The sequence below is a fragment of the Balaenoptera musculus genome, chromosome 5 (assembly GCF_009873245.2).
Source record: "Balaenoptera musculus isolate JJ_BM4_2016_0621 chromosome 5, mBalMus1.pri.v3, whole genome shotgun sequence".
In the NCBI taxonomy this organism is placed as follows: Eukaryota; Metazoa; Chordata; class Mammalia; order Artiodactyla; family Balaenopteridae; genus Balaenoptera; species Balaenoptera musculus.
Genome location: NC_045789.1, coordinates 69,305,696 through 69,333,663, shown reverse-complemented (window position 1 = coordinate 69,333,663; position 27,968 = coordinate 69,305,696). Strand labels below are relative to the sequence as shown.

The 27,968-nt window shown below is 39.2% G+C and overlaps 1 protein-coding gene across 4 annotated transcripts in view; it reads right to left on the bottom strand.

Annotated features, from left to right (window-relative positions):
* Positions 1 to 27,968, bottom strand: part of CORIN (corin, serine peptidase) — a 254,697-nt gene that overhangs the window by 128,492 nt on the left and 98,237 nt on the right. For all 4 annotated transcript variants that reach the window (XM_036853182.1, XM_036853179.1, XM_036853181.1 and 1 more), the window contains exon 5: positions 27,351 to 27,532. In XM_036853182.1, coding sequence (XP_036709077.1) covers positions 27,351 to 27,532 — 182 coding nt within the window. The remainder of the gene's footprint in view (positions 1 to 27,350; positions 27,533 to 27,968) is intronic.

The window sequence follows — 27,968 nt, the reverse complement described above, 5'->3', positions numbered from 1 at the left end:
TATAAAGAATTTTCCAGAGTCCCAGTGGGACTCCATTCCTTCTCTTGAAGCTAGTAGGGCGCCAACCTGTTTCCTAATCAACTAGGGAAAAGACAAGAGCAAGGAAAGAGAAGAACTAAAGTAGAAGATTGAGCATTCCTTAGCCTGTATTAGAGTTAAAAGGTGAAAGATACCAAAAATAAAATAAAATAAAATAAAAGGTGAGTTGAGCCATTTCTCACAACTCTTGTGGGTCTCAGAGGAGGGCAGATGTCATCAAAACTGCTTTTGCAATTTGCCCTTTAAATGTCCTGAAGTTTGTCCCCTTTCCTTTTGTGTCCTTCCCTTGTACTTCGTGTTCATCCTCCATAAGCTCATTCACCTTCTTTGATTTCAGCCCAACATATACACTAGTAACTCCCAAGCTCTTGTTCCCCCAGCTCAAACCCTCTCTCCTGGTACCTACACCCAATGAATGACATAACAAGGGAATTCACAAGTCCAAATGTTTCTTTCTCCCAAACTAGTCTCTTCCCTGTAGCCTCTACTTTGACAAGTGGTGCAAACACCACCTCTTCCCAACCAAACACTTGCTTGTTATCATTCCTTTTCTGCCTTTTCCTCTCCCCAGCAGGTCACCAAATCTCTAATGTGTGAGTCCTTCAGAACAGGGACTTTGTCAGTCGTGTTCACTCCTGAATCCCCAGCACCAGAAACAATCCCAGCACATACTAGGCGCTCCATGCCCCTTTGCTGATGCATGAATGGTGCATAATTGCAGCTCCATAACTGCTGAAAGCAGGCATGAATGCATGTCTTCAAGCTGAGGTCCCAGAAAACAAGATGAACATAAAAATAATTCCCCTTTTCTTAAATTTCTCTAGTAATTTGTTCTTCTAAACGAGGCTATTAAATCATATAAAACAATTGGTTTTCTATCAGAATAACCAAATAGTATTTGTTTTGTTGCAACGTTCAAATGTTAATCTCTTGGCTGTTGAGTTTCACAGTTAAGCAAGAAGCTTTCCAGACTTCAGATTTTATCCTATAAAAATCTGTAAAAATCCTCTTTTCAAAAGTTATACTTAGCAGGGAGTCTTCTGAAATACAAATTGGGAAAATTGGAAACAGCTTAGCAACCCCAAAGAATAATATTTCACAATATTGTATGGAGTAAAAAGCCAGGTCCTGTGGGAACACTGGCTGGATGTATGAAGCAATTTCAGAAAACATTAACTCTTTCAGACCTTCTATATGCTATTTAGTGGACAGAAGTAACTTGTCAAGGACTCTCAAGATTTTTGAGTGATCAGCCTTACATTTCATCTAGAACTTTCTGTCCTTTGCATTGAGTTGATTTTAGTGAACTAGGGTCCTAAAGTACAGGTGTTGTTTTCTTGTTAAGAAGTATGTGGCCTTGCATCTTACTTCGTATCAAATCTCCAGTCAATTCAACTTGCAAGGCTTTGCTTCATAAAAAATAGCAAAAATGTGCTATTAATAACAGAAATGAAGGTCCGTACCTTCATGTCTGCCCCTGTATTTGACTGGCAGAATAAAAGACTTCATGAAATAAAAATACTTCGAGGCTCATTTATTTTTATCTATACCAGGCAGATCTGAACACTATATGTTTTCTTCAATTAGAAGACTGCTGGCAGGCAGACTTATTTTCAGTACAGAGTCTTTGCATAAATTAAGCTATACATTCCTGACATCTTGTCCAAGGAGACTGAGAGCAAAACTCTAAACTCCTCCTTACCAGGTCAATATCAGCAGTTCTAAACTAAATAGTCACTTTTTTGTCCTGTGTTGAGATTTATCTGAAATGCCAATCATGAGAAAAAAAAATAGGGACATTGCCATGAAGAAGAGAAGAGAGAGAAGCTGATGGGGCACGTGCAGGTAACCACTGCATATCTAAGCACAAATTATAAGGTTAAGGAACAGTATTCGCTTTATATATGCAATTGTGTGCTTTATACATATACATGTACATATACATAGAAATGTCCCTACACAATATGCACTTTTTTTTATAAAATAAACCCTTTCCTTCTTTTGTGGGCCTAATGCTATAGGTCTCATCTTTAATCTACTCTAAGTGCCTGCAAGGAATGATTTTTAAATAAGTAGTCTTTGCACACGGCACCACCATTTTGTGCTCATTTTGAATGCTATTAAGTTAAATGCACGTAGAAATGCTCTTTTCTCCTCTTAAAATGGGTGCCCTGTGTTTTATTAACAGGGCCGTCCTAGGTCCTTGAACCCTTAACAGGCCTACATTCAAACAGGTTCAAATCACAGCTTTGCAGAGTCCTGCCTCTATAATCCTGAGCAAGTTACTTAACCTCTCTAAGCATCAGCTCTCTCATCTACAAAATGGGCAGTGTCTCGGCCAGTTCACACTGCCACAGCAATCCCACAGGCTGGGTTGCTTCAGCAACAAATATTTATTTCTCATGGTTCTGGAAGCCCAAGATCAGGGTGCCAGCAGGGTCAGGTTCTTGTCGATATTCCTCTTCCTGGTTATGTCCTCACATGGCCTTCCTTGGTGTATGCGCACAGAGAGCGCAAGCTCTGGGCTCTTTTCTTAAAAGGACACTCTTGCTTCTCTTTAGGGTTTGCTACATTTCTCTAAACACTAATAAATAATATTTGTTTCTTTTTTCCTTTCCTTTAAAAAAAAAAAAAGATGCTAATCCCATCGCGGGATCCCCCCTCACAACCTCATCTAAACCTCATTACCTCCCAAAGTCCCCACCTCCTAACACCATTCCATTGGGAGTTACTTTCAAGATTTGAATTGGGGCTGGGGGAGGGGGGCACAAACATGCAGGCTGTTAACAGGAAGAATAACCATAACCTTCACAGTGCTGCTGTGAGGGATAAAGAAGAAAACGTCTCTAAAATGCTTAGCACAGTACTTTGTATATAATAAATGCTCAGCAAGTATTATATATCATTATTGTTATAACTATAACACTATTATTAAGACTCTATTATTTGGATTGGAAAGTCTGACCACCATATCTTCTGGGATTTTTTTTTCTTGTTTAATTCTGTAACTGCCTTAACCATATTCACCCAAGAGAAGCTTAACTTAAAAGTAATTGATTTTCCCTTCTACAAATCTCTATTGAAATACCATTTCCAAAGACTAGCCCCACCAGCCTGTATTCCATCTTCACAATTACTCAGCACTTTTTTGCGCTTGACACTTACCACATAGACTAATGTAATCACTTGTATACGTGCATATGCATTTCTGTCACTTGTGATTCATTTTTATGCTATATGTGTCTGTTTTCAACATTAGATTATCACTAATGAAGTAGAACCAGGATAATAGCCAGGTCTGTATGATTCTACAATAGCCACCTTCTTAGGGTGGGATGTTCTTCCCTAAGGGTAAGCAAAAACTTTCCAAGGGTACATACAGGCAGAGCTTTAAGGGAATCAGTTTCCATATCCTAATTTCCCTCTTTTCCATAGTTAACCTTACTTGAGGCCACATGCAAGGATGAAGTCATCAGTTTTCCTTTTCCTACCTCCCCCTTCATGATGTCCTTTTTTTCAATTGATGGGAAAAACAAAAACAAAAACAAAAACCATGTCTCTTATCCATTCCAAACTCGCTCTGGTATATAATTCTAAAGTGTGAAACATCTGGAGTTCCAAACAGACAGACAATTCAAAGTATCTTCCGTTTAGCTATCTTGCATCCTCATCCCCCAAAAGTCAGAGAATATATTGTTCCTAAGGGAAACCCCTTGAAGGGCAAAGTTAAAAGAGCACAGAGAAGAAACATTGAAGGCAAGGGCGCTCATTTCCTTCAGGCAGCAAACTTGTGTCAAGGCACTGAATTTTGTGTCTGTCTGCCTACCTAAATATGTATCTTAAAATTAAAAGTAAAAAGTGAGATTCTAAGCTTCTAGCTCCAGTTAAGATGGAATAAGAATATTCCACCTCATCTCCCCCTCTGATTATAACTGAGAATTCTGAACAAAACACATAAAGCAACTATCTATGGTATCTAAAAACAAAGGAATAGCAGGCAGATTGAGAAGGGAAATCAAGACTTAAAATAGACTAATACAAATATCGAATCATTACATTGTATACTTGAAACTAATATAATGTTATATGTCAACTATACTTCAATTAATAAAAAAGACTAAAAAGGAAATGAGTTTTCTAGCGTTTTTCTTTTTTCACCCATATTTCGCAACACAGAACCAGGGCAGCAAAATTATGGAACTATGCAGCAGGCATGACCAAGAGAAACTCTCTCACTGGTCAGAGAAATGGGAGGAAGAGGCCCTGCCAAACAAAGAGAGGGGCGGAAATCTCCGGAGGTGTCTACTCTCTTGACCCTCCTCTGGAGGGAGGTCCCAGTGTTACAGCAGGCAGGTAGCTAGATATGAGCAGAGAAAGGCGGGCACAGGCCAGGTGGCAGGAAACCATGCATCTTGTAAACAGCGGGGATCCATGGGAGGACACAGAAAAGCAGGAACCTCCAGACTGTCAGAAAACGACACATTTTGGGGTGAGAAGTGTCCTGGAGGCAGACAAAGAAAGGTGGGGCAAGGCAGGAGTCTCCTGCATCCGAATGTAACCTGTTGCTCATTATGCTCTCATTACAATAAAATTAGCCTTGCAGATAAGAAGTACCCATCATGCACCAATGCCATGACACTTCCAATAAAAGCTAAATAAGGACAAAACTCCCTCCTCCCCTTGGGAAGATGGAGCTGGGATCAAAATCAAGGAATACGACCCCAAACCCCTCTTTCCCCAATGAATATTCCGCCCCTTCATTTGTGTGCCCTTCATAACCAGCTTGCCAAAGAAACCCAGTGTAGCTACTCACCTGTCTGCCCTCTCTCCCTCTGAGAGCGTATTCTTGCTTAAATAAATTGATCTTCCTCTCTCGTTTCTGAATTCTTTCTGTGACGAGACAAGAACCTTACTTTCACCAGGAACACCAGTCCTAAAGCTGTACGCCTGCAACAGGGAGAGAAGCAGGAGCCTAGGTTGCCTATTTGCCCCAGAGGTGGTTGTGACAGTACAAGGATACTGAAACTACAGCTTTTTGGATGAAGGACCAGGAGGAAGGGTCCCTGGGAGCCAGGGAGTTTCAGGGAGATCACAAAGAGAAGGAAGCCTGAGGAGAAGATCTGATGGAGCTGTGTATGAAGTCCTGAGCATATTCCCCAGGAATGCATCCATGAAAATGAATTGAAATATAATTCCAAAGGCTTTGAGAAGTAAACTACAATGTAGGCCATGGCCCAGGTACCAGACTGGTCCATGGGAGGCACACACGTGGGAAGGATCAAAACAGTACTACAAAATCTTTGAAAACTAAACTGACATTGGAACAGAAGCCCACAGAAGGTATAATGGGAATTATTACCTAAATGCAAATGGGTCAACTGACTATGAAACAAAAAAACACAAACAAAAATCAACATCCTCCAGAGAATTTTAACAGAGCCCAGAATCTCATAATACTGTATATTCAAAATGCCGAGTTTGTAATCCAAAATTAGTTGACAAACCAAAAAGCAGGACATTCTCAGTACCCCCAAGTGAAAATATAAACACCAACCCTGAGATGATGCAGATGTTGGAATTACTTGACAAAGTCTTTAAAGCAGCTATTATACACATGCTCCATGAAGTAATGGTCAACTGGTTTGAAAAGAGTGGAAGGACAGAAGTTCTCAGTAAAGAAATAGCAGCTACAAGAATCAAGTAGAAATTTTAAAACTAAAAAATACAATAAGTTTTTTTAAGAGCCACAGAATGGCAGAATGGAGATGACAGTGGAAGAGTCAGTGAACTTGAATATAGATTAACAGAAATTATCCAGCCTGAATGAAAGAGAAGAAAGATTGAAAAAAACAACGAACATAAATTCAGGGACCTGTTGGGTACTATAAAAAGATCTAACACTGCCGTCATTAAAATGCAAGAAGGAAAAGAGAAACATTTGTACAGAAAAGAAAACTGAAAAATAAATTACTAAAACTTCCTAAATCTAGTGAAAGATGTAAATTTAGGCTTCAGAAGCTCAGAAGGCCCAAACAGAATAAACTCAAGGAAAATAATATCTAGGCACAAAATAATAAACGAAGTGGGGTTTATCCTGGGAAGCAAGGCTATTTCAACATTCAAAAAATAATAATGTAATCACCTTGTTAACAAACTAAAGAAAAACCACATGATCAAAATAATAAACTCAGAAAAAGCATTTGATAAAATTCAATGTCTTTCATGATAAAAACTCTCAGGTAACCAAGAATAGAGTTTAAGGGCCCACCTGATTATGTCAGCCCTACCATGGATACTCTACCTTTCTTAAAGTCAACTGTGACATATAACCTAATCATAGAAGTGACTATCCCATCATATTCACACTTAATACCCACATTCAAAGGTAGGGAGACTATACAAGTGTAGTGAGTACACAGGGTATTGGAGACTATCTTATAATTCTGTCTACCATAACAAGCAATGAACAATAGGAAACCAATATTCTAAAAGCAATACCTTTTACAATAGCTCTAAAAGTATCCAAAAAAATATGTGTAAGATCTATATAATGAAAATGTTTAAAAGAGAATCAAGGAAGACCTAATAAATGGAGAGATAAAGCAAGTTCATGGTTTGAAAGATTCAATATGATTAAGCTATCAAATTGACATCTTCCTAAATTGATCTATAGCTTTAATATAATTCCAATCAAATCACTGCAGGATTTTTTTGACAAGCTGATTCTTCCATTTATATAGAAAGACAAAGCACTAGAACTGAAAAATAAATTTTGAGCAAGAACACAGTTGAAAAATTCACACCACGAAGAACGTTAAGACTTATTATAAAGCTATAATAGTCAAGACAGCATGGTTTTAGTTAAGGAATAGACACAGATGAATAGAACAGAATAAAGAGTCCAGAAAAAGACCCACATGAATATGGTCAATTAACTTCACAAAGTGCAAAAGCAATTTAATGGGGGAAAGGATACTCTTTTCAATAAATGCTCCTAGAAAAATTGGATATCGATTTGCAAAAAGAAAACACCACTTGACCTGTACTTCACACTTTATGCAAAAATTTAACCCACCATAGCTCATAATAAAATGAAAAGCATAAAAGTTTCAGGAGAAACTATAGCAGAAAATCTTCATTCACATAAGTAAGGCAAAGAGTTCTTATACTATACAAAAGCATGTAACATACAAAAAAGATTGATAAATTAGACTTCATTGAAATAAAAATGTTTGCTCAGTGAAAGACAATGTGAAGAGAATGAAAAGACAGGTATAGGCTGGGAGAAAATATTTCCAAATCACATAGTCAATAAAAGACTTGCACCCATAATATATAAAGAACTCTCAAAACTCAATAATAAGAAATACAACCCAAGAAAAAAATGAGCATAGGATATGAATGGACACTTCACTGAAGAAGACATATCAATGGAAAATAAGCATATTAAAAGGTATGCATTCACTAGTCATTAAAGAAATACAAATTAAAACCACAGTGACGGGCTTCCCTGGTGGCGCAGTGGTTGAGAATCTGCCTGCCAATGCAGGGCACACGGGTTTGAGCCCTGGTCTGGGAAGATCCCACATGCCACGGAGCAACTGGGTCCGTGAGCCACAATTACTGAGCCTGCGCGTCTGGAGCCTGTGCTCCGCAACAAGAGAGGCCGCGATAGTGAGAGGCCCGCGCACCGCGATGAAGAGTGGCCCCCGCTTGCCGCAACAAAAAAAATTCTCGCACAGAAACGAAGACCCATGCAGCCATAAATAAATAAATAAATAAAATTAAAAAAAAAAAAAAAAAAAAAACCACAGTGAGATAACTCTACATACCTATTAGAATGGCTAACACAAAATAACAATAAAAATCAACCTGACAATACCAAGCACTGGTGAGATTGTAGAGCAACTGGAATTCACATACATTGTTGATGAGAAAGCAAAATAATACAGCCACTCAGGAAAGCAGTTTGGAAATTCTTATAAAATAAAACACTTACCAATCTAGGTATTTTTCCTGGAGGAATCTGCTTCCAAAAACTTGAAGCAAATGTTTGGCAATAATTTTCATAATTACCAAAAAATTAGAAACAAAAAATGTCCTTTAGGCCCGGGGTGGGAATCTTTGAGTGGAGGCAGCTAAGACAACAGGGACAACCCAGGGGCGCTGGATCCTGGGGTCCAGGCAGGGTGAGGTTTGGGAAAAACTTGCTTGAGCTTGGGGCTCAAGCATGGGTTAAAAATGAATGTCCTTCAATAAGTGAATAAATAATCATACATTGAAATTAAATAGTAATAGTAAAAAAAATACTACTAATAGCAGATACACATAACAACATGAATGAGTCTTAAAAGTATCACAATAAGTAAAAGAAGCTAGTCTGAAAAGATAACATGATTCTATTTATATGCCATCCTGGAAAAGCATGACTGAAGGTCTGGAGATCACTGGTTTCCAGGGGTTTGGGGTGGAAATGTGGGTTTGACCACAAAGGACAACACGAGTACGTATTTTGGATAACAGAACTATTTTGTATCCTGATTGTGTTGGTGGTTACATGAATCTATGCATGTGTTAAAACTCATAGAACTGTACACAAGAAAAAAGTGAATTTTATGTATAAATTAAGAAGTAAAAAAAAAGTAAGATTCTTATCACAGGAACATATATTAACACACTAATATAAACTAAAAAATAAAATCAGTTTATTTCTGTCAGAAAGTCACTCTAATTTGGCCAATTAGTTTGACATTAAAGATTGACTTTACCAATTAGGTAAATTCTATATAAACTGAATGAACCAAATTAACAGCTTCAAAGCTTTGATGCATATATGTAAAACATATGATAGCATGAAAAGCTTTTCATCAAAATTACTGTAGTAGAAAAAATTAATTGAATAACAATATTTCAGTTTCCCAATTCTTTCTCGGTATATAGGGGTAAACAAAGTAACCCCAAAGTAAGTGAAAGAGTAATAAATAGACATTTGATAAATTTGGTAAAATTCTCAAAAATTGAGACTGTGAAGACTCTAATGACTGGATAATAAATTCATGCGCAAGTAAGGTGCTTTCCAACTCTGTGCTTTCAAAAAGGGAAGGAGAATCTAATCAAGTTGTCATCTAATCATTAAAAATAATTTTAATGATAGAGTATTACTATACGACTTTTGACATTAAACTGGAAAGTTGTTCAAATAATTGAAGACCATTATTATGGCAAACTCCTTTTATTCCCATGTACTTAATTATGTGAATAAGTTTTCAAGGCACTACAATCTAGAAGACAAAAAAAAAAAGGAATGGAACTGATGCCAGACCTTGTTCCGTTCTACACAAACCAGCTGTAAAAGAAATCATCCCATTAACACATCAAGAGATGAATTTCCAACAAATGTCACATTTAAATTTAGTAATTATTTATAAACACATAATAGACTTAAGTCATAACTATGGTAAATTAATCAAAAATGCTAACATTCAGTCTCATGAGTGAGGGAAGTTTTTTATAAGTAATAATTTCCATTTTTATACTTTGTTTTGTTCTAGGGTGATAAAAAATCATTATAAGCATCAAAAAGAGAATACACCAGAATGAATTTCTGTGAGAGAAAGGAAATAGAAATAAGAGTTCAGGGAAAAAGAAGAACTATGTAATATTTGTCCAGTGTTAAAACAAGGGCTTGTAAATTTTGAATGGTTGTGATGCCAAGTCACTATGGTATTTAAATTCCACTGGACACATTTAAAAGAGTAACGTAACAGCTTCATTTTAAAATGTCGATTGGCCGGACCATGGAGCTGAGGTGTCTGGAGTCGCCATTTCACAGGAGGAACTCTGGTCTGAAGGGCCAGCCAGGTGCAAGGCCTCTGTGAGCAGCATCCTGTCAGCAAGTGAAACTAGAGGAAGCACAAAGAGGAAGAGAGGGAAAACAAGAGGGGGACCTTCAAGATGGCAGAGGAGTAAGACATGGAGATCACCTTCCTCCCCACAAATTCATCAGAAATACATCTACATGTGGAACAACTCCTACAGAACACCTACTGAACGCTGGCAGAAGACCTCAGACTTCCCAAAAGGCAAGAAACTCCCCACGTACCCGGGTAGGGCAGAAGAAAAAAAGAAAAAACAGAGACAAAAGAATAGGGATGGGATGTGCACCTCTGGGAGGGAGCTGTGAAGGAGGAAAGGTTTCCACACACTAGGAAGCCCCTTCACTGGTGGAAATGAGGGCTGGGCGAGGGGGAAGTCTCAGAGCCACGGAGCACAGCGCAGCAACAGGGATGCAGAGGGCAAAGCGGAGAGATTCCCGCACGGAGGAGAGGTGCTGACCAGCACTCACCAGCCCGAGAGGCTTGTCTGCTCACCCGCCGGGGCGGGTGGGGGCTGGGAGCTGAGGCTAGGGATTCAGAAGTCAGATCCCAGGGAGAGGACTGGGGTTGCATGTGTGAACACAGCCTGAAGGGGGCTAGTGCGCCACAGCTAGCCGGGAGGGAGTCCGGGAAAAAGTCTGGACCTGCCTAAGAGGCAAGAGACCATTGTTTCGGGATGCATGAGGAGAGGGGATTCAGAGCACCACCTAAACGAACTCCAGAGACGGGCGCGAGCCACAGCTATCAGCGCGGACACCAGAGATGGGCATGAAATGCTATGGCTGCTACTGCAGCCACCAAGAAGCCTGTGTGCAAGCACAGGTCACTATCCACACCTCCCCTCCCGGGAGCCTGTGCAGCCCGCCACTGCCAGGGTCCCGTGATCCAGGGACAACTTCCCCGGGAGAACACATGGTGCGCCTCAGGCTGGTGCAACGTCACGCTGGCCTCTGCCACCACAGGCTCACCCTGCATTCCGTACTCTCCCTCCCCACGGCTTGAGTGAGCCAGAGCTCCCTAATCAGCTGCTCCTTTAACCCCCTCCTGTCTGGGTGGGGAACAGATGCCCTCAGGTGACCTACATGCAGAGGCCGGACCAAATCCAAAGCTGAACCCCAGGAGCTGTGAAAACAAACAGAGAAAGGGAAGTCTCTCCCAGCAGCCTCAGGAGCAGCGGATTAAAGCTCCACAATCAACTTGATGTACCCTGCATCTGTGGAATACCTGAATAGACAATGAATCATCCCAAAATTGAGGCAGTGGACTTTGGGAGCAACTGTAGACTTGGGGTTTGCTTTCTGCATCTAATTTGTCTCTGGTTTTATGTTTATCTTAGTTTAGTATTTAGAGCTTATTATAATTGGTAGATTTGTTTATTGATTTGGTTGCTCTGTTCCTTTTCTTTTTCTAATATATATACATATATATATATATATGTATATATATATATATATATATATACTTTTCCTTTTTCTCTTTTTGTGAGTGTGTATGTGTATGCTTCTTTGTGTGATTTTGCCTGTATAGCTTTGCTTTTACCATTTGTCCTAGGTTTCTGTCTATCCGGTTTTTATGTTTGTTTTTTTTTAATATAGTTTTTAGCGCTTGTTATCATTGGTGGATTTGTCTATTGGTTTGGTTGCTCTCTACTTTCCTTCTTTTTTAAATTTTTTATTACTTTTTTATTTTTAATAATTTTTTTATTTTTTATTTTAATAACTTTATTTGATTTTTTCTTTCTTTCTTTTTTTCTCCCTTTTCTTCTGAGCTGTGTGGCACACAGGGTCTTGGTGCTCCAGCTGGGTGTCAGGCCTGAGCCTCTTAGGTGGGAGAGCCGAGTTCAGGATATTGGACCACCAGAGACCTCCCAGCCCCATGTAATATCAAACAGTGAAAGCTGTCCCAGAGATCTCCATGTCAACCCTAAGACCCAGATCAACTAAACGACCAGCAAGCTACAGTGCTGGACATCCTATGCCAAACAACAAGGAAGACAGGATCACAACCCCACCATTAGCAGAGAGGCTGCCTAAAATCATAATAATGCCACAGACACCCCAAAACACACTGCCAGACACAGTCCTGCCCACCAAAAAGACAAGATCCAGCCTCATCCATCAGAACACAGGCACCAGTCCCTTCCACTAGGAAGCCTACACAACCCACTGAACCAACCTTAGCCACTGGGGGTAGACACCAAAAACAACAGGAACTACGAACCTGCAGCATGTGAAAAGGAGACCCCAAACACAGTAAGTTAAGCAAAATGAGAAGACAGAAAAATACACAGCAGAAGAAGGAGCAAGGTAAAAACCCACCAGACCAAACAAATGAAGAGGAAATAGGCAGTCTACCTGAAAAAGAATTCAGAGTAATGATAGTAAAGATGACCCAAAATCTTGGAAATAGAATGGAGAAAATACAAGAAACGTTTAATAAGAACCTAGAAGAACTAAAGAGCAAACAAACAATGATGAACAACACAATAAATGAAATTAAAAATTCTCTAGAAGGAATCAATAGCAGAATAACTGAGGCAGAAGAACAGATAAGTGACCTGGAAGATAAAATAGTGGAAATAACTACCGCAGAGCAGAACACAGAAAAAGAATGAAAAGAATGAAAAGAATTGAGGACAGCCTCACAGACCTCTGGAACAACATTAAATGCACCAACATTCGAATGATAGGGATGCCAGAAGAAGAAGAGAAAAAGAAAGGGTCTGAGAAAATATCTGAAGAGATTATAATTGAAAACTTCCCTAATATGGGAAAGGAAATAGTCAACTAAGTCCAGGAAGCACAGAGAGTCCCATAAAGGATAAATCCAAGGAGAAACACGCCAAGACACATATTAATCAAACTATCAAAAACTAAATACAAAAGCAGCAAGGGAAAAGCAACAAATAACATACAAGGGAATCCCCATAAGGTTAACAGCTGATCTTTCAGCAGAAACTCTGCAAGCCAGAAGGGAGTGGCAGGACATATTTAAAGTGATGAAAGGGAAAAACCTAAAACCAAGATTACTTGCCCAGCAAGGATCTCATTCAGATTCGACAGAGAAATTAAAATCTTTACAGACGAGCAAAAGCTAAAAGAATTCAGTACCACCAAACCAGCTATACAACAAATACTAAAGGAACTTCTCTAGGCAGGAAACACAAGAGAAGGAAAAGACCTACAATAACAAACCCAAAACAATTTAGAAAATGGTAATAGGAACATACATATCGATAATTACCTTAAATGTAAATGGATTATCTGCTCCAACCAAAAGACATAGACTGGCTGAATGGATGCAAAAACAAGACCCGTATATATGCTGTCTACAAGAGACCCACTTCAGACCTAGGGACACATACAGACTGAAAGTGAGGGGATGGAAAAAGATATTCCACACAAATGGAAATCGAAAGAAAGCTGGAGTAGCAATTCTCATATCAGACAAAATAGACTTTAAAATAAAGACTATTACAAGAGACAAAGAAGGACACTACATATGATCAAGGGATCAATCCAAGAAGAAGATATAACAGTTGTAAATATTTATGCACCCAACATAGGAGCACCTCAATACATAAGGCAAATGCTAACAGCCATAAAAGGGGAAATCAACAGTAACACAATAATAGTAGGGGACTTTAACACCCCACTTTCACCAATAGACAGATCATCCAAAATGAAAATAAACAAGGAAACACAAGCTTTAAATGACACATTAAACAAGATGGACTTAATTGATATTTATAGGACATTCTATCCAAAAACAACAGAATACACTTTCTTCACAAGTGCTCATGAAACATTCTCCAGGATACATCATATCTTGGGTCACAAATCAAGCCTTGGTAAATTTAAGAAAACTGAAATAGTATCTGGTATCTTTTCTGACCACAATGCTATGAGACTAGGTATCAATTACAGGGAAAAAAACTGTGAAAAATACAAACACATGGAGGCTAAACAATATGCTACTAAATAACCAAGAGATCACGAAGAAATCAAAGAGGAAATAAAAAAAATCTAGAAACAAATGAAAATGAAAACACGACGACCCAAAACCTATGGGATGCAGCAAAAGCAGTTTTAACAGGGAAGTTTATAGTAATACAATCCTCCCTCAAGAAACAAGAAACATCTCAAATAAACAACCTAACCTTACACCTAAAGCAATTAGAGAAAGAACAAAAAAACCCCAAAATTAGCAGAAGGAAAGAAATCATAAAGATCAGATCAGAACCAAATGAAAAAGAAATGAAGGAAATGACAGCAAAGATCAATAAAACTAAAAGCTGGTTCTTTGAGAAGATAAACAAAATGATAAATCACTAGCCAGACTCATCAAGAAAAAAAGGGAGAAGACTCAAATCACCAGCATTAAAAATGAAAAAGAAGTAACAACTGACACTGGAGAAATACAAAGAATCATGAGGGTTTAGTGTGAGCAACTATATGCCAATAAAATGGACAACCTGGAAGAAATGGACAAATTCTTAGAAAAGCACAACCTTCCAAGACTGAATCAGGAAGAAATAGAAAATATCAACAGACCAATCACAAGCACTGAAATTGAAACTGTGATTAAAAGTCTTCCAACAAACAAAAGCCCAGTAACCAGATGACTTCACAGGTGAATTCTATCAAACATTTAGAGAAGAGCAAACACCTATCCTTCTCAAACTCTTCCAAAATATAGCAGAGGGAGGAACACTTCCAAACTCATTCTACAAGGCCACCATCACCCTGACACCAAAACCAAACAAAGATGTCACAAAGAAAGAAAACTACAGGCCAATATCACTGATGAACGTAGATGCAAAAATCCTCAACAAAATTCTAGCAAACAGAATCCAACAGCACATTAAAAGGATCATACACCATGATCAAGTGGGGTTTATCCCAGGAATGCAAGGATTCTTCAATACTAGCAAATCAATCAATGTGATACACCATATTAACAAATTGAAGGAGAAAAACCATATGATCGTCTCAATGATGCAGAAAAAGCTTTCAACAAAATTCAACACCCATTTATGATAAAAACTCTCCAGGAAGTAGGCATAGAGGGAACTTACCTCAACATAATAAAGGCCATATATGACAAACCCACAGCCAACCTCGTTCTCAATGGTGAAAAACTGAAACCATTTCCACTAAGATCAGGAACAAGACAAGGTTGCCCATTCTCACAACTATTATTCCACATAGTTTTGGAAGTTTTACCCACAGCAATCAGAAAAGAGAAAGAAATAAAAGGAATCAAAACCGTAAAAGAAGAAGTAAAGCTGTCACTGTTTGCAGATGACATGATACTATACATAGAGAATCCTAAAGATGCTACCAGAAAACTAACGGAGCTAATCAATGAATCTGGTAAAGTAGCAGGATACAAAATTAATGCACAGAAATCTCTTGCATTCCTATACACTAATGATGAAAAATCTCAAAGAGAAATTAAGGAAACACTCCCATTTACCACTAAAACAAAAAGAATAAAATACCTAGGAATAAACCTACCTAAGGAGACAAAAGACCTGTATGCAGAAAACTATAAGACACTGATGAAAGAAATTAAAGATGATACAAACAGATGGAGAGATATACCATGTTCTTGGATTGGAAGAATCAACATTGTGAAAATGACTATACTACCCAAAGCAATCTACAGCTTCAATGAAATCCCTATCAAACTACCAATGGCATTTTTCACAGAACTAGAACAAAAAATTTCACAATTTGTATGGCAACACAAAAGACCCCAAATAGCCAAAGCAATCTTGAGAAAGAAAAACGGAGCTAGAGGAATCAGGCTCCCTGAATTCAGACTATACTACAAAGCTACAGTAATCAAGACAGTATGGTACTGGCACAAAAACAGAAATAGAGATCAATGGAACAGGATAGAAAGCTCAGGGATAAACCCATGCACATATGGTCACCTTATTTTTGATAAAGGAGGCAATAATATACAATGGAGAAAAGACAGCCTTTTCAATAAGTGGTGCTGGGAAAACTGGATAGCTACATGTGAAAGAATGAAATTAGAACACTTCCTAACACCAAACACAAAAATAAATTCAAAATGGATTAAAGACCTAAATGTAAGGCCAGACACTATCAAACTCTTAGAGGAAAACATAGGCAGAACACTCTATAACATAAATCACAGCAAGATCTTTTTGACCCACCTCCTAGAGAAATGGAAATAAAAACAAAAATAAACCAATGGGACCTAATGAAACTTAAAACCTTTTGCAGAGCAAAGGAAGCCATAAACAAGACAAAAGGACAACCCTCAGAATGGGAGAAAATATTTGCAAATGAAGCAACTGACAAAGGATTAATCTCCAAAATATACAAGCAGCTCATGCAGCTCAATATCAAAACAACAAACAACCCAATCCAAAAATGGGCAGAAGACCTAAATAGACATTTCTCCAAAGAAGATATACAGATTGCCAACAAACACATGAAAGGATACTCAACATCACTAATCGTTAGAGAAATGCAAATCAAAACTACAATGAGGTATCACCTCATGCCAGTCAGAATGGCCATCATCAAAAAATCTACAAACAATAAATGCTGGAGAGGGTGTGGAGAAAAGGGAACCCTCTTGCACTGCTGGTGGGAATGTAAATTGATACAGCCACTATGGAGAACAGTATGGAGGTTCCTTAAAAAACTAAAAACAGAACTACCATATGACCCAGCAATCCCACTACTGGGCATATACCCTGAGAAAACCATAATTCAAAAAGAGTCATGTACCACAATGTTCATCGCAGCACTATTTAAAATAGTCAGGACATAGAAGCAACTTAAGTGTCCATCGCCAGATTAATGGATAAAGAAGATGTAGCACATATATACAATGGAATATTACTCAGCCATAAAAAGGAACGAAATTGAGTTATTTGTAGTGAGGAGGATGGACCTAGAGTCTGTCATACAGAGTGAAGTAAATCAGAAAGAGAAAAACAAATACCGTATTCTAACACATATATATGGAATCTAAAAAAAAAATGGTTCTGATGAACCTAGAGGCAGGACAGGAATAAAGACACAGACATAGAGAATGGACCTGAGGACACGGGGAGGGGGAAGGGTAAGCTGGCACGAAGTGAGAGAGTGGCATTGACATATATACACTACCAAATGTGAAATAGATAGCTAGTGGGAAGCAGCTGCATCACATGGGGAGATCAGCTCAGTGCTTTGTGACCACTTAGAGGGGTGGGATAGGAAGGGTGGGAGGGAGATGCAAGAGGGAGGGTATATGGGGATATATGTATACATATAGCTGATTCACTCTGTTATACAGTAGAAGCTAACACAACATTGTAAAGCAATTATACGCCAATAAAAATGTTAAAAAATAAAATAAAATGTCAATTATTATAATATTCTTTAGATTGTGTTCTTTGTCAACTATTTACATTCATTATTTAAATTTTAAAAGATATTAACTTATTGATAACATTGTGTGAGGGGTATATAAATTTTCAAAGTCCTTTTAGGGTTACACAAGCAAAAATATTTGGAAGACCATACCTCTAAACACTATGTTACACTGCCTCCTCAATAAGAATTTTGCTCATTTTGTTTAAATGTGCACAGGGGTTCAGACACAAAATAAACATATGGATTGAGCAGATGAAAATGGAGATTGCAATTACTTCCCAATTGCTGAGCTCAATGGAATTTAAGTTATGAAGATCATGATGCTATTTGGCATAATGAAGTCGCAATTTCAGAAGAGATTCAGACTTTGATGTGATAATTCGGAATCACGCATTAGTTTCAGTGGATGGCCCAGGGTGTAGAGTTCAAACTCTAGGATATCTGAATTACCAGGAAATTGCCACATCACTGTAGCTCAATTTCAAGGAGAACTGATTAAGCTTAAGGAGTTATGTCCACCAAAAGGACATAGGTAGTATCCAACCTTGGGAATTTTTGGAGACAAATATGAAGCAGAACTAAGGTAATATTTTTATTATGTGAAGAAAAACCCATCCAGTGTAATTAGTGCCGCTTAATGTATGTTACCAAAAATAAATATATCTACACCAGACTAGGTGTGGTATGGTTTGTACAACTGGATTTCCGAATACTGATATTTGTCATCCCCACAGAAAGTGTATTGTTTTTTGTTTTTCTAAAAAGAAAGCGTATTTGAAAATAAAGTCAGAAGGAAAATTCATTTTTTTAATTCCCGTTTTGTTAGTTTCTCTGATAAAAAATGGTCATGTCACCCCTTTTCGGCCCCACTTATTCCAGTACCCCCTTGCCCAGAGCTGGGTTAAGTAAACAGGAGTTTGGTTTTATGCCTGAGGCACTTAGACACTTCAGAAGGTGGCATAACCTGTCTCACCTGGACGGCAGGGTCTGGCTCTAGTTCACAGTGCTCTTTCTTACTGTAACCAGGTTCCCTCCCAGAGGACTCACCAGTTCCCTTGGGTCGCCCTTGGTTTCCCTCTCCTCTCCAGCTGACTAAACTCTTTTTTTGTACCAGTTAATTTCTCCAACTACTAATAGAATAAAGGCAGTTTTCTTAAAAAACAAACAAACAAACAAAAAACCAACTACCTGGTTCTATAAAGATGTATCTGCTATGATTAAATTGACCACCATGGGGATATAAAGTTGAATATAGAATTAAAATAGGTGATGTTTTGAATTGTTCAGGATGTGAATTATTGGCATTCTTGCTGGAGTGGTCAGACTGCTTATTGACCAAAATAGGCCTAGAGCTATGAATTTATAGTTACATAAATTGAAAAAAGCAGACTTTTGCTTTGTTGCTAAAAATTCCTGCATTTTATTGTAATCGGTAAGACCACCAATGTGAATTTCTGATTGCAAGGCACAATACTGAACAAAATGTGAATGCCCTTGGTCTCCAGCCACTGAACGAAATAATATTCTGTAAGATGCACAGGGATCAACCTGTGATGTTGGGTTTCTGAGTTCTCAACCTCTGAGCCATGCAGCTAACTTGAAAAGAGAGTAAGAATGAATGAATGCAGGTGAGGAAAGGACACCTCTATATTTCAGTTTTAGGAACCACTGTGCCACCGCAACCAAAGCAGTATCTGGCAGAAAATAGAAACCTAATCTCAAATGATCTATAAACAAGAAACTACTGAGCCCAAAGAGAACAGGTAGTATTTAGGCTCAACAAGAAATCTGTTTTATTTGGCACTGCTTCTTTATGCTGGGCATGTGGCAGAGCGAAGTGAAAACAAGGCTGTGGCTCTCACAGAAAAACATTGGAAATCCACAAGATGAGCATTTCTCATGGTTCACAGATGGAAAGAAGTTATTAGGGACATTAAATGATTTTTAAAACCTTCAAGTGTCAATTCACAGCCAAATGAAATTCAAGTACCAGACAAGTTGATCATGCAGTTTATTAAGAATTCTTCCAAGTCTTCAGCTCTATCACCGCCCAAATAACCACAACAATAATGATAACCGTTACTCACATAGTTTCTCTTCCTTCCCTCATCTTTGGCCACTGTCCCTAACATGCCCTATGTTACAGTCCAACAGACAGGTGATTAAAAGAACTGAGAGGGGATCTCCGGGGGGAAGAGCAATGCAGGCAGAGTAGCAGGAGCCTTAAGAGCTAAAAGGCAAGTTATCAGAGAGAAGTCAGAGAGGTGATGGGGGCCAGGTAATGTAGGGCAGGTGTACAACTCCAGGAGGTTGTTTACCTTGAATTCTGTGTGACTGATGCTCCCCTGGAGTTGTGTGATGCAATGATACTGATTGAGGGCCCTGAAGGTTGTAAGGATGATGGCTTTTATACTGAGGGAGATGGGAAAACTTGGAGAGGAGAGGTGAACATTTAAAAGATCCCTTTTGCTTCTCTATGGAGAATAGCCTGCCGGGGCATAGGGATACAGCAAGGATGCTAATAAGGAGCTGGAAGGATAATACAGGCAGGAGTTGAGGTGACTTGAGCCGGGTAGTGGTTGTGGAGGTGGTGAGTATTGGTTGGATTTTGTGTATGTTTTGACAGTAGAGACGGTAAGATTTCTGACAGATCAGATCAGATATGGTATGGGAGAGAAAAAGAAGAGTAAAGGACAATCCAGCTTCTTTGGCTGGAGCAACCAGAAGAATGAAGTTGTTATTTACTAAGGTGGGGAGGGCTGGGAGAGGAGCAGGTGTGGGGCAATACCAGGGTAGTACCCGTTATGCTTGACACACCTTGTAGACACTCAGGTGGAAGTAACTAGAAGGTGGTGTGTGTGCGTACCACAAGCATACGTGTGTATGCAAGTCCAGAGTTCAGAGGCTGTGCAGGCTTGAGAGGCATGTTGGTAGATGTCAGTGCCTGGTGGTATCTCAAGTCATGAGCTTGAATTAGGTCACCAAAAAGAGGAGAGATCCAAGGACTGAGCCCTGGGGCACACCAGCTTTTAGAGAGAAACGAGGAGGGGACATCAAACGAGGCTGAAAATAAGTGGCCAAAGTAGAAGGAAGACCTACCTGGAAGCCTAGAGAGTTTGTCTTGGGAGGAGGGAGTGACAAAATGTGGCAAATGCTGCAGGACGTACAGTCAGGGGAAAACTGAGAACTTCCCATGGAATTCAGCAACATGCATGACAATCCCTGGAGACCTGGGAAACAGTAGCTTTGCTTGAGAGTTTGGAGCAAGGACTTCGGAATATGAGTCAGAAGCTCGGGGAAGTGGAATAAAATTGGGGATGAAATACAGATTTAAGAGTCATCAGTACTAAAAAAAAAAAAAAGAGTCATCAGTACTTACAGGGCCACAAGCAAGTATGAGGTTTCCCAGAGAAAATGTATAGAATGTTGAGGAAAGAGGGTTGAGACTAGCATTCTGTGGAATACCAATATTTAAGGGGTCAGTAGAAGGAAAGGATAGACTAGAGTGTGGCCAGAGTGGTAGGAAGCTGACCAAAACAGAGCAGTGTTTTAGAAACCAGAAGAAAAGAGAGTGCTATAGATGAAGGAGAAATCATCAAGGATGAAAGCCTTCCACTGCAGGGCGCAGCCAAGTTTTGTATTTCCTCCTGCACAATCCCATGTCTCTGCTCCTATAGAACATAGTACTTACAGACTACAGTAGATCCTATCAGTTTCAAAGGCTAAAGGAAGGAAGGGCATCCCCCAGCTACCTCACCCCTCCAGTTGGGTAGTTCTGAGTCATATGTTATGCACTATTTCCCAGATTTGCCTATGAAATTAAGCTCCAGTTACCCACGATGGTAGCTGGATTCACTTTACCTTTAGTGGCCACTTTCCTTTCCCTGAACCACCATCCCACTCCTCCACTCTTCCAAGCCTTTCCCAAATATAAGATTTGTGCTCAAATCCTTGTCTCAGGCTCTGCCTCTGTGCTTATCTGTCTATCTCTCCACTGACCTATGAGCACTTTAAATGTATGCATGCCATCTTCCCTTTCCAGTTCCTGGTGAACTATGTGGTCCATAGAACATGCTTCTAAATGTCTGTTGGATTGAAGTACTTACATTTTCATAATGCATTATGGCTTCCAAAATTCTTTCAAATACATTACCTCATTTACCCCATAAAACTGTTCTACCCCTGCCCCCAGGTATTATTATTCCTATTGTAAAACTGAGGAAAGAGAAGCAAAAAGGGTTAAAGAAACTTGCTGAAGACCACACAGTTATTAACTAAAATAGCCAGGGCTTGAAAAACAAGTCTTCAGATCTAAGTTTGGTGCCCTTAAAAGAAGCATCTAAATATGGAAGAAAGAAAATGTTTTTATAATTTAAATTTTAAATAATTTAAAATTATACATGTTGGGAAATTTGAAGTTCTAGGAAAACCTCATTATATTTGACTGTTCATTGGAATGAAAAGTGCATGGCTAGTTTTTAGTAACTCCACCATGCTATCTATAATCATCTATCTCTGGAAAAATATTGACACTAAGTACCTCAAAGAAAGAGTACTGAATAATTTTCCCGAGTGAACACAATTCAATAGGAGAAATTCAGAGTATATATTTTACCAAGATCTTGAGAGTACAATTTTGCTGCTAATACACTGAAGTAGTTGCTGTCAGCAACCAAAGCTAGGAAAGCAAATAAGATACTAGGAAAAGGAAGAGGAAAATCAAAGAATGAATAGCTGAAGTTTCTTTCATGGCAGCAGAGATCTCTTTAGACCCGCAGAAAAACTATTTCATAACTACTTTCCATATATGATTTCAGACAAGGTAAAGGATTAGTCAGAAAGCTCAGAATGACTGACGGACCTTGACTTTTAGCCCTCTGAGTTCTCACAACTCAACTATGGAAACCCACACAAATGTTTATTTTAAAAACCTCTGAAGAATAGTTTCCACAGCACTATCACGTTAGCACATTATTTACTTTACAGGAGCTGGCATCAATATAAGACAGAAACGATAAGACGACTGGGTATCCTTCTATATGAGAACAAAATATCTTTGGAGTTATGACTGATTTAAAAGATGCTACGAGAAGATGAATTGAATTTACAGAGCTGTGCGCTGGGAAAAGCAGCTGTTACAAGTTGTGAGTTTTGGCTTGACTCAGTCTGAAAAGACATTTTGAAAACTCTTGTGAGAAGGGGGCTGTAACAGAGGGTAGCATTCAAGGATTAATAATTGAATCCCAGGATGGTCCCAGGATGAAGACAGAGCCAGGGGGACTGATTTAAAACAACTTTGGAATTATCTTCCTGAACCTCAGTTTCCTAATTTATAAAATGAAGATGATAATACCTCAGAGATTTACTCTGGAAGCAAAGTGAGCTAACAGCTGTGAAAGCACTTTGGAAAGGAGAATGGGGTCCATAATGTAAAAGGGGGTTACTGTTTTCTTGGGGCAAATGATTTGACAAGCTGGAAGGAGAAGACTAAGATGGGAGTCAACTTTTAATCATCATTTGTTTCACGGGCTAAGTTGGCACCTGTCACCCAACACAGGTTCACAGTGCTGAATGCCTACCCCAGAACACCTCCTGGCTTCCTCTGTGCCAAGTGGGACCCTTCCTCTTCCAAACATCCAGAACTCCTTTATGTGATTGACTCCACTTCTGCTCCATTGACATTTAACCTGTGTTTCTCTATAGTTTCTGTCTGACAGCATGTTTAGATGGAGTCACTAATGTTCTTTTTACATTGTTTCTCACATATAGGTATACCAGATTAGGTTTAACACTCCTTAAAGGTAGGAAACATGATAGGTATTACTATCATTATTATTATTATTACTACTACTACTACTAGAAAGTACCTTGCAAAGCATCAAGCCCAAACCAGGGTTTCTCAAAAGCAGCACTACTGACATTTGGGACCACATAGTTTTTTGCTGTGGGAAGCTGCCCTGTGCATTGCAGGATGTTTAACAGCACAGTGGGTCTCTACCTGCTAAACGCCAGTAGCAACTCTTTCTGTCCCCAGAGTTGTGACAACCAAAATGTTTATAGACATTGCCAAATGTTCCCAGGTGGAGGCTGCAAAATCATGTCTGGTTGAGAACCACCACACTAGAGGGATGTAAACCAATATTATGGTCACTGTAATTAACTTTTTCAGATTACCTGGAATAATGCTCAGAACTGAGTAGGTACTCAATGAATATTTACTGAATAAATGAAAAAATGAGAAAAGGACTTCATTAGTTATATTCATAACTGGCCCTACAGCATAAACCCTTATATGATTAAGATGATATTATTATTATATATATATATATATATATACATACACATATATATATATATATATATTTTTTTTTTTGGCTGTGCTGTGCAGCATGTAGGATCTTAGTTCCCCAACCAGGGATCGAACCCGTGCCCCCTGCAGTGGAAGCACAGAGTCTTAACCACTGGACTACCGGGGAAGTCCCTAGAAATTATATTCTTATGCTTACACAAAGATCACAGCTAACAGTAGCTTTCTCCCTAGCATATGACCCATGAATACATCTACGATGGTTAGCATCCTGTTTATCCATCAAGCATGAGACAGAAAAATTATTTCAAATTCTAGGAAAATATTGCCTCAAACACCAATTATCAGACCCATTTTCAGAGAATTAATTCTACACGGGAAAAAATAGTACAATCAAGAATTATATTGGGCTTCCCTGGTGGCGCAGTGGTTGAGAATCTGCCTGCCAATGCAGGGGACACGGGTTCGAGCCCTGGTCTGGGAAGATCCCACATGCCATGGAGCAACTGGGCCCGTGAGCCACAATTACTGAGCCTGCGCGTCTGGAGCCTGTGCTCCGCAACAAGAGAGGCCGCGATGGTGAGAGGCCCGCGCACCGCGATGAAGAGTGGTCCCCACTTGCCACAACTAGAGAAAGCCCTTGCACAGAAACGAAGACCCAACACAGTCATAAATAAATAAATAAATAAATAAAAGAACGTGAATTTCAAAAAAAAAAAAAAAAAAATTATAAAAAAAGACTGACAAATAGAGAATCTCAGATGAGTGTACTTAGGAAATTTCTGTTCTCTTAAAACATAAGTTTTTTAATATAAATGTTTCATCCATCTTCCAAGATCTTTTCCAAAGTCATCAATCTTTTCCAAGATCAGAAGATTTGTACTATCTTCTGATATTTGGGGAACCTATGTGAGGTGGCATTTCATCTGGATCTATTAAAGAATACTGATGTTACTCTGATCTTTAAGAACTGATACTTTTGGACCATTCTGTTAAGGAATACTGATGATGTTTTTTATTTTCAGATTTTCTCAGTGGATTCTTAAATCCTGTATCAACAGGCAACATTTTCCAAATGAGCACTAATAAAGTGTTCTTATCAAAACAGGGGCAAATGTAGCTGAAAAAGAAAAGAATCAAGGGGCTTCTCTTTCAGATACACTCACTCATCCTTCTGGTGGCTTAGTGTTATATACAGTCTTTTGGAGGGAATCGTATTTAGCAGCAGACCTCCACTAAACAGTGTGTTAAAAAGAAATTAAACAAACTTCTACTTTTGGCTAGGATGTAGTAACCTGTGATAGGTCAATGCAACCCCCCCATCAAGTAAAACTAGAAAAGCCAGATAAAACACAAGAAACATCTGTTTAAAGGCCTCTGATAGCTGATGAGACTATCAGGAGGTGAGTGGCTGAGAGAGAAGACGACTGCAGAACAAACAGTCTACATTCTATGGATGCTTTTTCCCCTTGGAGCTTGCCAATTCTTGTCATGGTGCTAGAAACTGAGAACCTGGACACAGGGCCACTGCAAAGAGGGAGAGAAGCCAGTAGAGCTTCTGGCAATCCCATGGGGGTGGAGAGACAAAAATCAGAGTTTTGGTGCTGCCAGAGGAGCAGGGTATTAATGGGCCAAGGACATAGCGGGAAAGGAGACACAGAGAAGTGGGCCTATCACATGGAAGGATTTCCCCTCAAGGCATTTGCGGTAAAGAGCCAGAAGCTAAAGAGGCAGAAAACCTCTGCAAAGCCAAGTGGAAATCCAGCAATCTTATTCTGAGAAGAAAAACATTACAACTAGGGACTGCCAAGGAGGAGCAGAATGCAGTAAACACCTTGGTTTCTCAGTAAGGCTCACTGGAGAAGTGCACCCTCAGAATGGAGACAAACCAGACGGAGATGGAGCCTTACCAACACTGCCTTATAAACACCAGGCAAAATCAGCTCAGTCTCTGACTGCATCAAGGTGGTCTGTTCCCACTCTGCGTGCCTGCCCTTCAGCGCAGGACCTGTTGCCCCCTGCTGTCAGCCAACAGCCTTTAGATCCTTCAAGTTTAGCCTCAACTGCAGAGAGCTGCCTCATCCAAGGGCACACCCTTCCGAGGAAGGACCACAACCAGTGGCTGATTGTGGGGATATAAAGACCCGGCTGTCTGGACCCAACATGGAACAACCCCCTCAGGTCGTATGTGCCCCAGAGCTCCGCATGGATTTAGCCAAGCTTCAGTGTGCCTGGATCACATTTCAACTTCTGCCTCTACCCAATCCTGCTTTCTCTCCCTACTTTACAAGTGCTGATACTTAATAAATACCCTGTACAACAAACCCCATCTCAGTGGCTGCTTCTGGAAGACCCAGCTTGTGACAGCTGCAGAAGTGGTCCAAGGAAGCAGGTGATATGATGGGGCTATTGATCTGGATTACTCACTGCTGGGATGGCAGCGAAGTTGCCATCATTGATGGAAGGTAGAGATAGACATTCCCTGGTATAAGGGGGTGGTCCAATTGCTAAAACTCTTAACAGAGGTGAATTGGAATAGTCCACCTATGGAAAGGAATGCACTGAATGGGGTAATTTACCAAGTGTTTGAGTAGTAACTATAAGGACCATGAATTGGATGGCTTTCAACTAAGCTCAGTTTCCTAGAAAAAGATAACTCAAAGCTCCAGGCAACTGTAACTCACATGTGAAAGCCAAAGGGCCTTCCTCATAATTTAGAAAGAGGTTCTTACATACTGTACCAGGAGAGTCTAGAAAACTGAGTATCAGAAAAACCTGATAATGTAGACCCATTAAAATTAAAAGCTTCTATTCCATAATAGACATAATAAAAGACAGGAAAGGCAAGCCACACAGATAGTACATATATCCAACAGATGACTTACATTCAGAATGCCTGAAGAACCACAAATCGAGAATAAAAAGACAGACTACCCAATCAAAAATGGGCAAAATATTTTGATAGACACTTCACAAAAAAGGATATTTAAGTAACCAAAACATTTTGAAAATGCAACCCAATTCATTAGGAAAATTCAACTTAAAACCGCAAAGAGATACCACAATACTATCATCAGAATTGCTAAAATGAAAAAGACTGGCAATACCAAGTGTTGGGGAGGATGTGGAGGAACTGCAACTTTCACCCACAGCTGGGAGATGTATAAATTGAAACAACCACTTGAAAAAACTTTTTTGCTGAACAAATACATAACCATGTTCCATCAAAGACATGTACAAGAATAGTCACAACATCACCATTCACAGTAGCTGGAAACAACTCAAATGTCTATCAACAGTAGAACAGAAAAATATACTGTGATGGAAAATATATGAGAATACCATAAAAATGAGAATGAATGAACCACAAGAAGATGAAAATACAGTGAATCTCTCAAACATAATGTTGAACAAATGAAGTTCAACACAAAAGGCATGCATACTGTACGATTCCGTTGATATCAAGTTCAGAAGTTGGCAGAATTACCTAAGCTGATAGAAATCTGCATAGAGGTCTCTTTTGGGAGGATCAAGTCACTGGGAGGGGGCTTGTGTTTCTGGGATTCTGTTAATATTCTATTTCTTGATCTGGGTGCTGGTGACATGGGTCTGGTCACTTTGTTAAAATTTGTTGTACTGTACACATTATTTGTATACTTCCTTTCATGGATGGTATATTTCAATAAAAAACTTTAAAAAATGCAACAAAATGCAGACACCTACATTGCTTTTCTTTTTCCTGCTGTGGTGAGAAGCAAATCCTGCTGACATTGTTGTTCTCACTTTGGTTTCTAAACTGGGAGCATCTGAGGAAATCAGGCCAGGAGGCATTCACCATCCCCAGGACTGATTCACAGCCCTCTTTTGCAGACTCACAGAAGGACCTACAGGGCAGGAGTCCATGACTAGAAGAAAAGAGAAAGGTGAAAATTAATGTTTTTACAGACTATTTCTCAAAATAATAATTAAACTAAAGAAAAGTTGGCCGCCAGTGCTGCAATATTATCTTAATTTATATTTACTACAGTCAACAACTTGAACTTCTACCTTCAACACTGTAACAAGGATTTCAGCCACCCTACTGTCATGATTCTAGAGGGAATAAGCTAGTTCCATAACAGATCATCTAACTGTCTCTTGTGGAAGCATTTATCCCAAATGATTTTTTTTTGTTTTGAGATTTCTTGTGCTAAAGTAAACCTGTCAACCAAAACAAGAGCTCTACTTACTATCAAAAGGAGTAAATTAACATGAAAATGAATGCCCCCAAAATGGAAAGGCAGACGTAGGTCACAAAATAGGTTAATCTCATTTCTTTCTCATCCCTTTGAGAAATTCAAA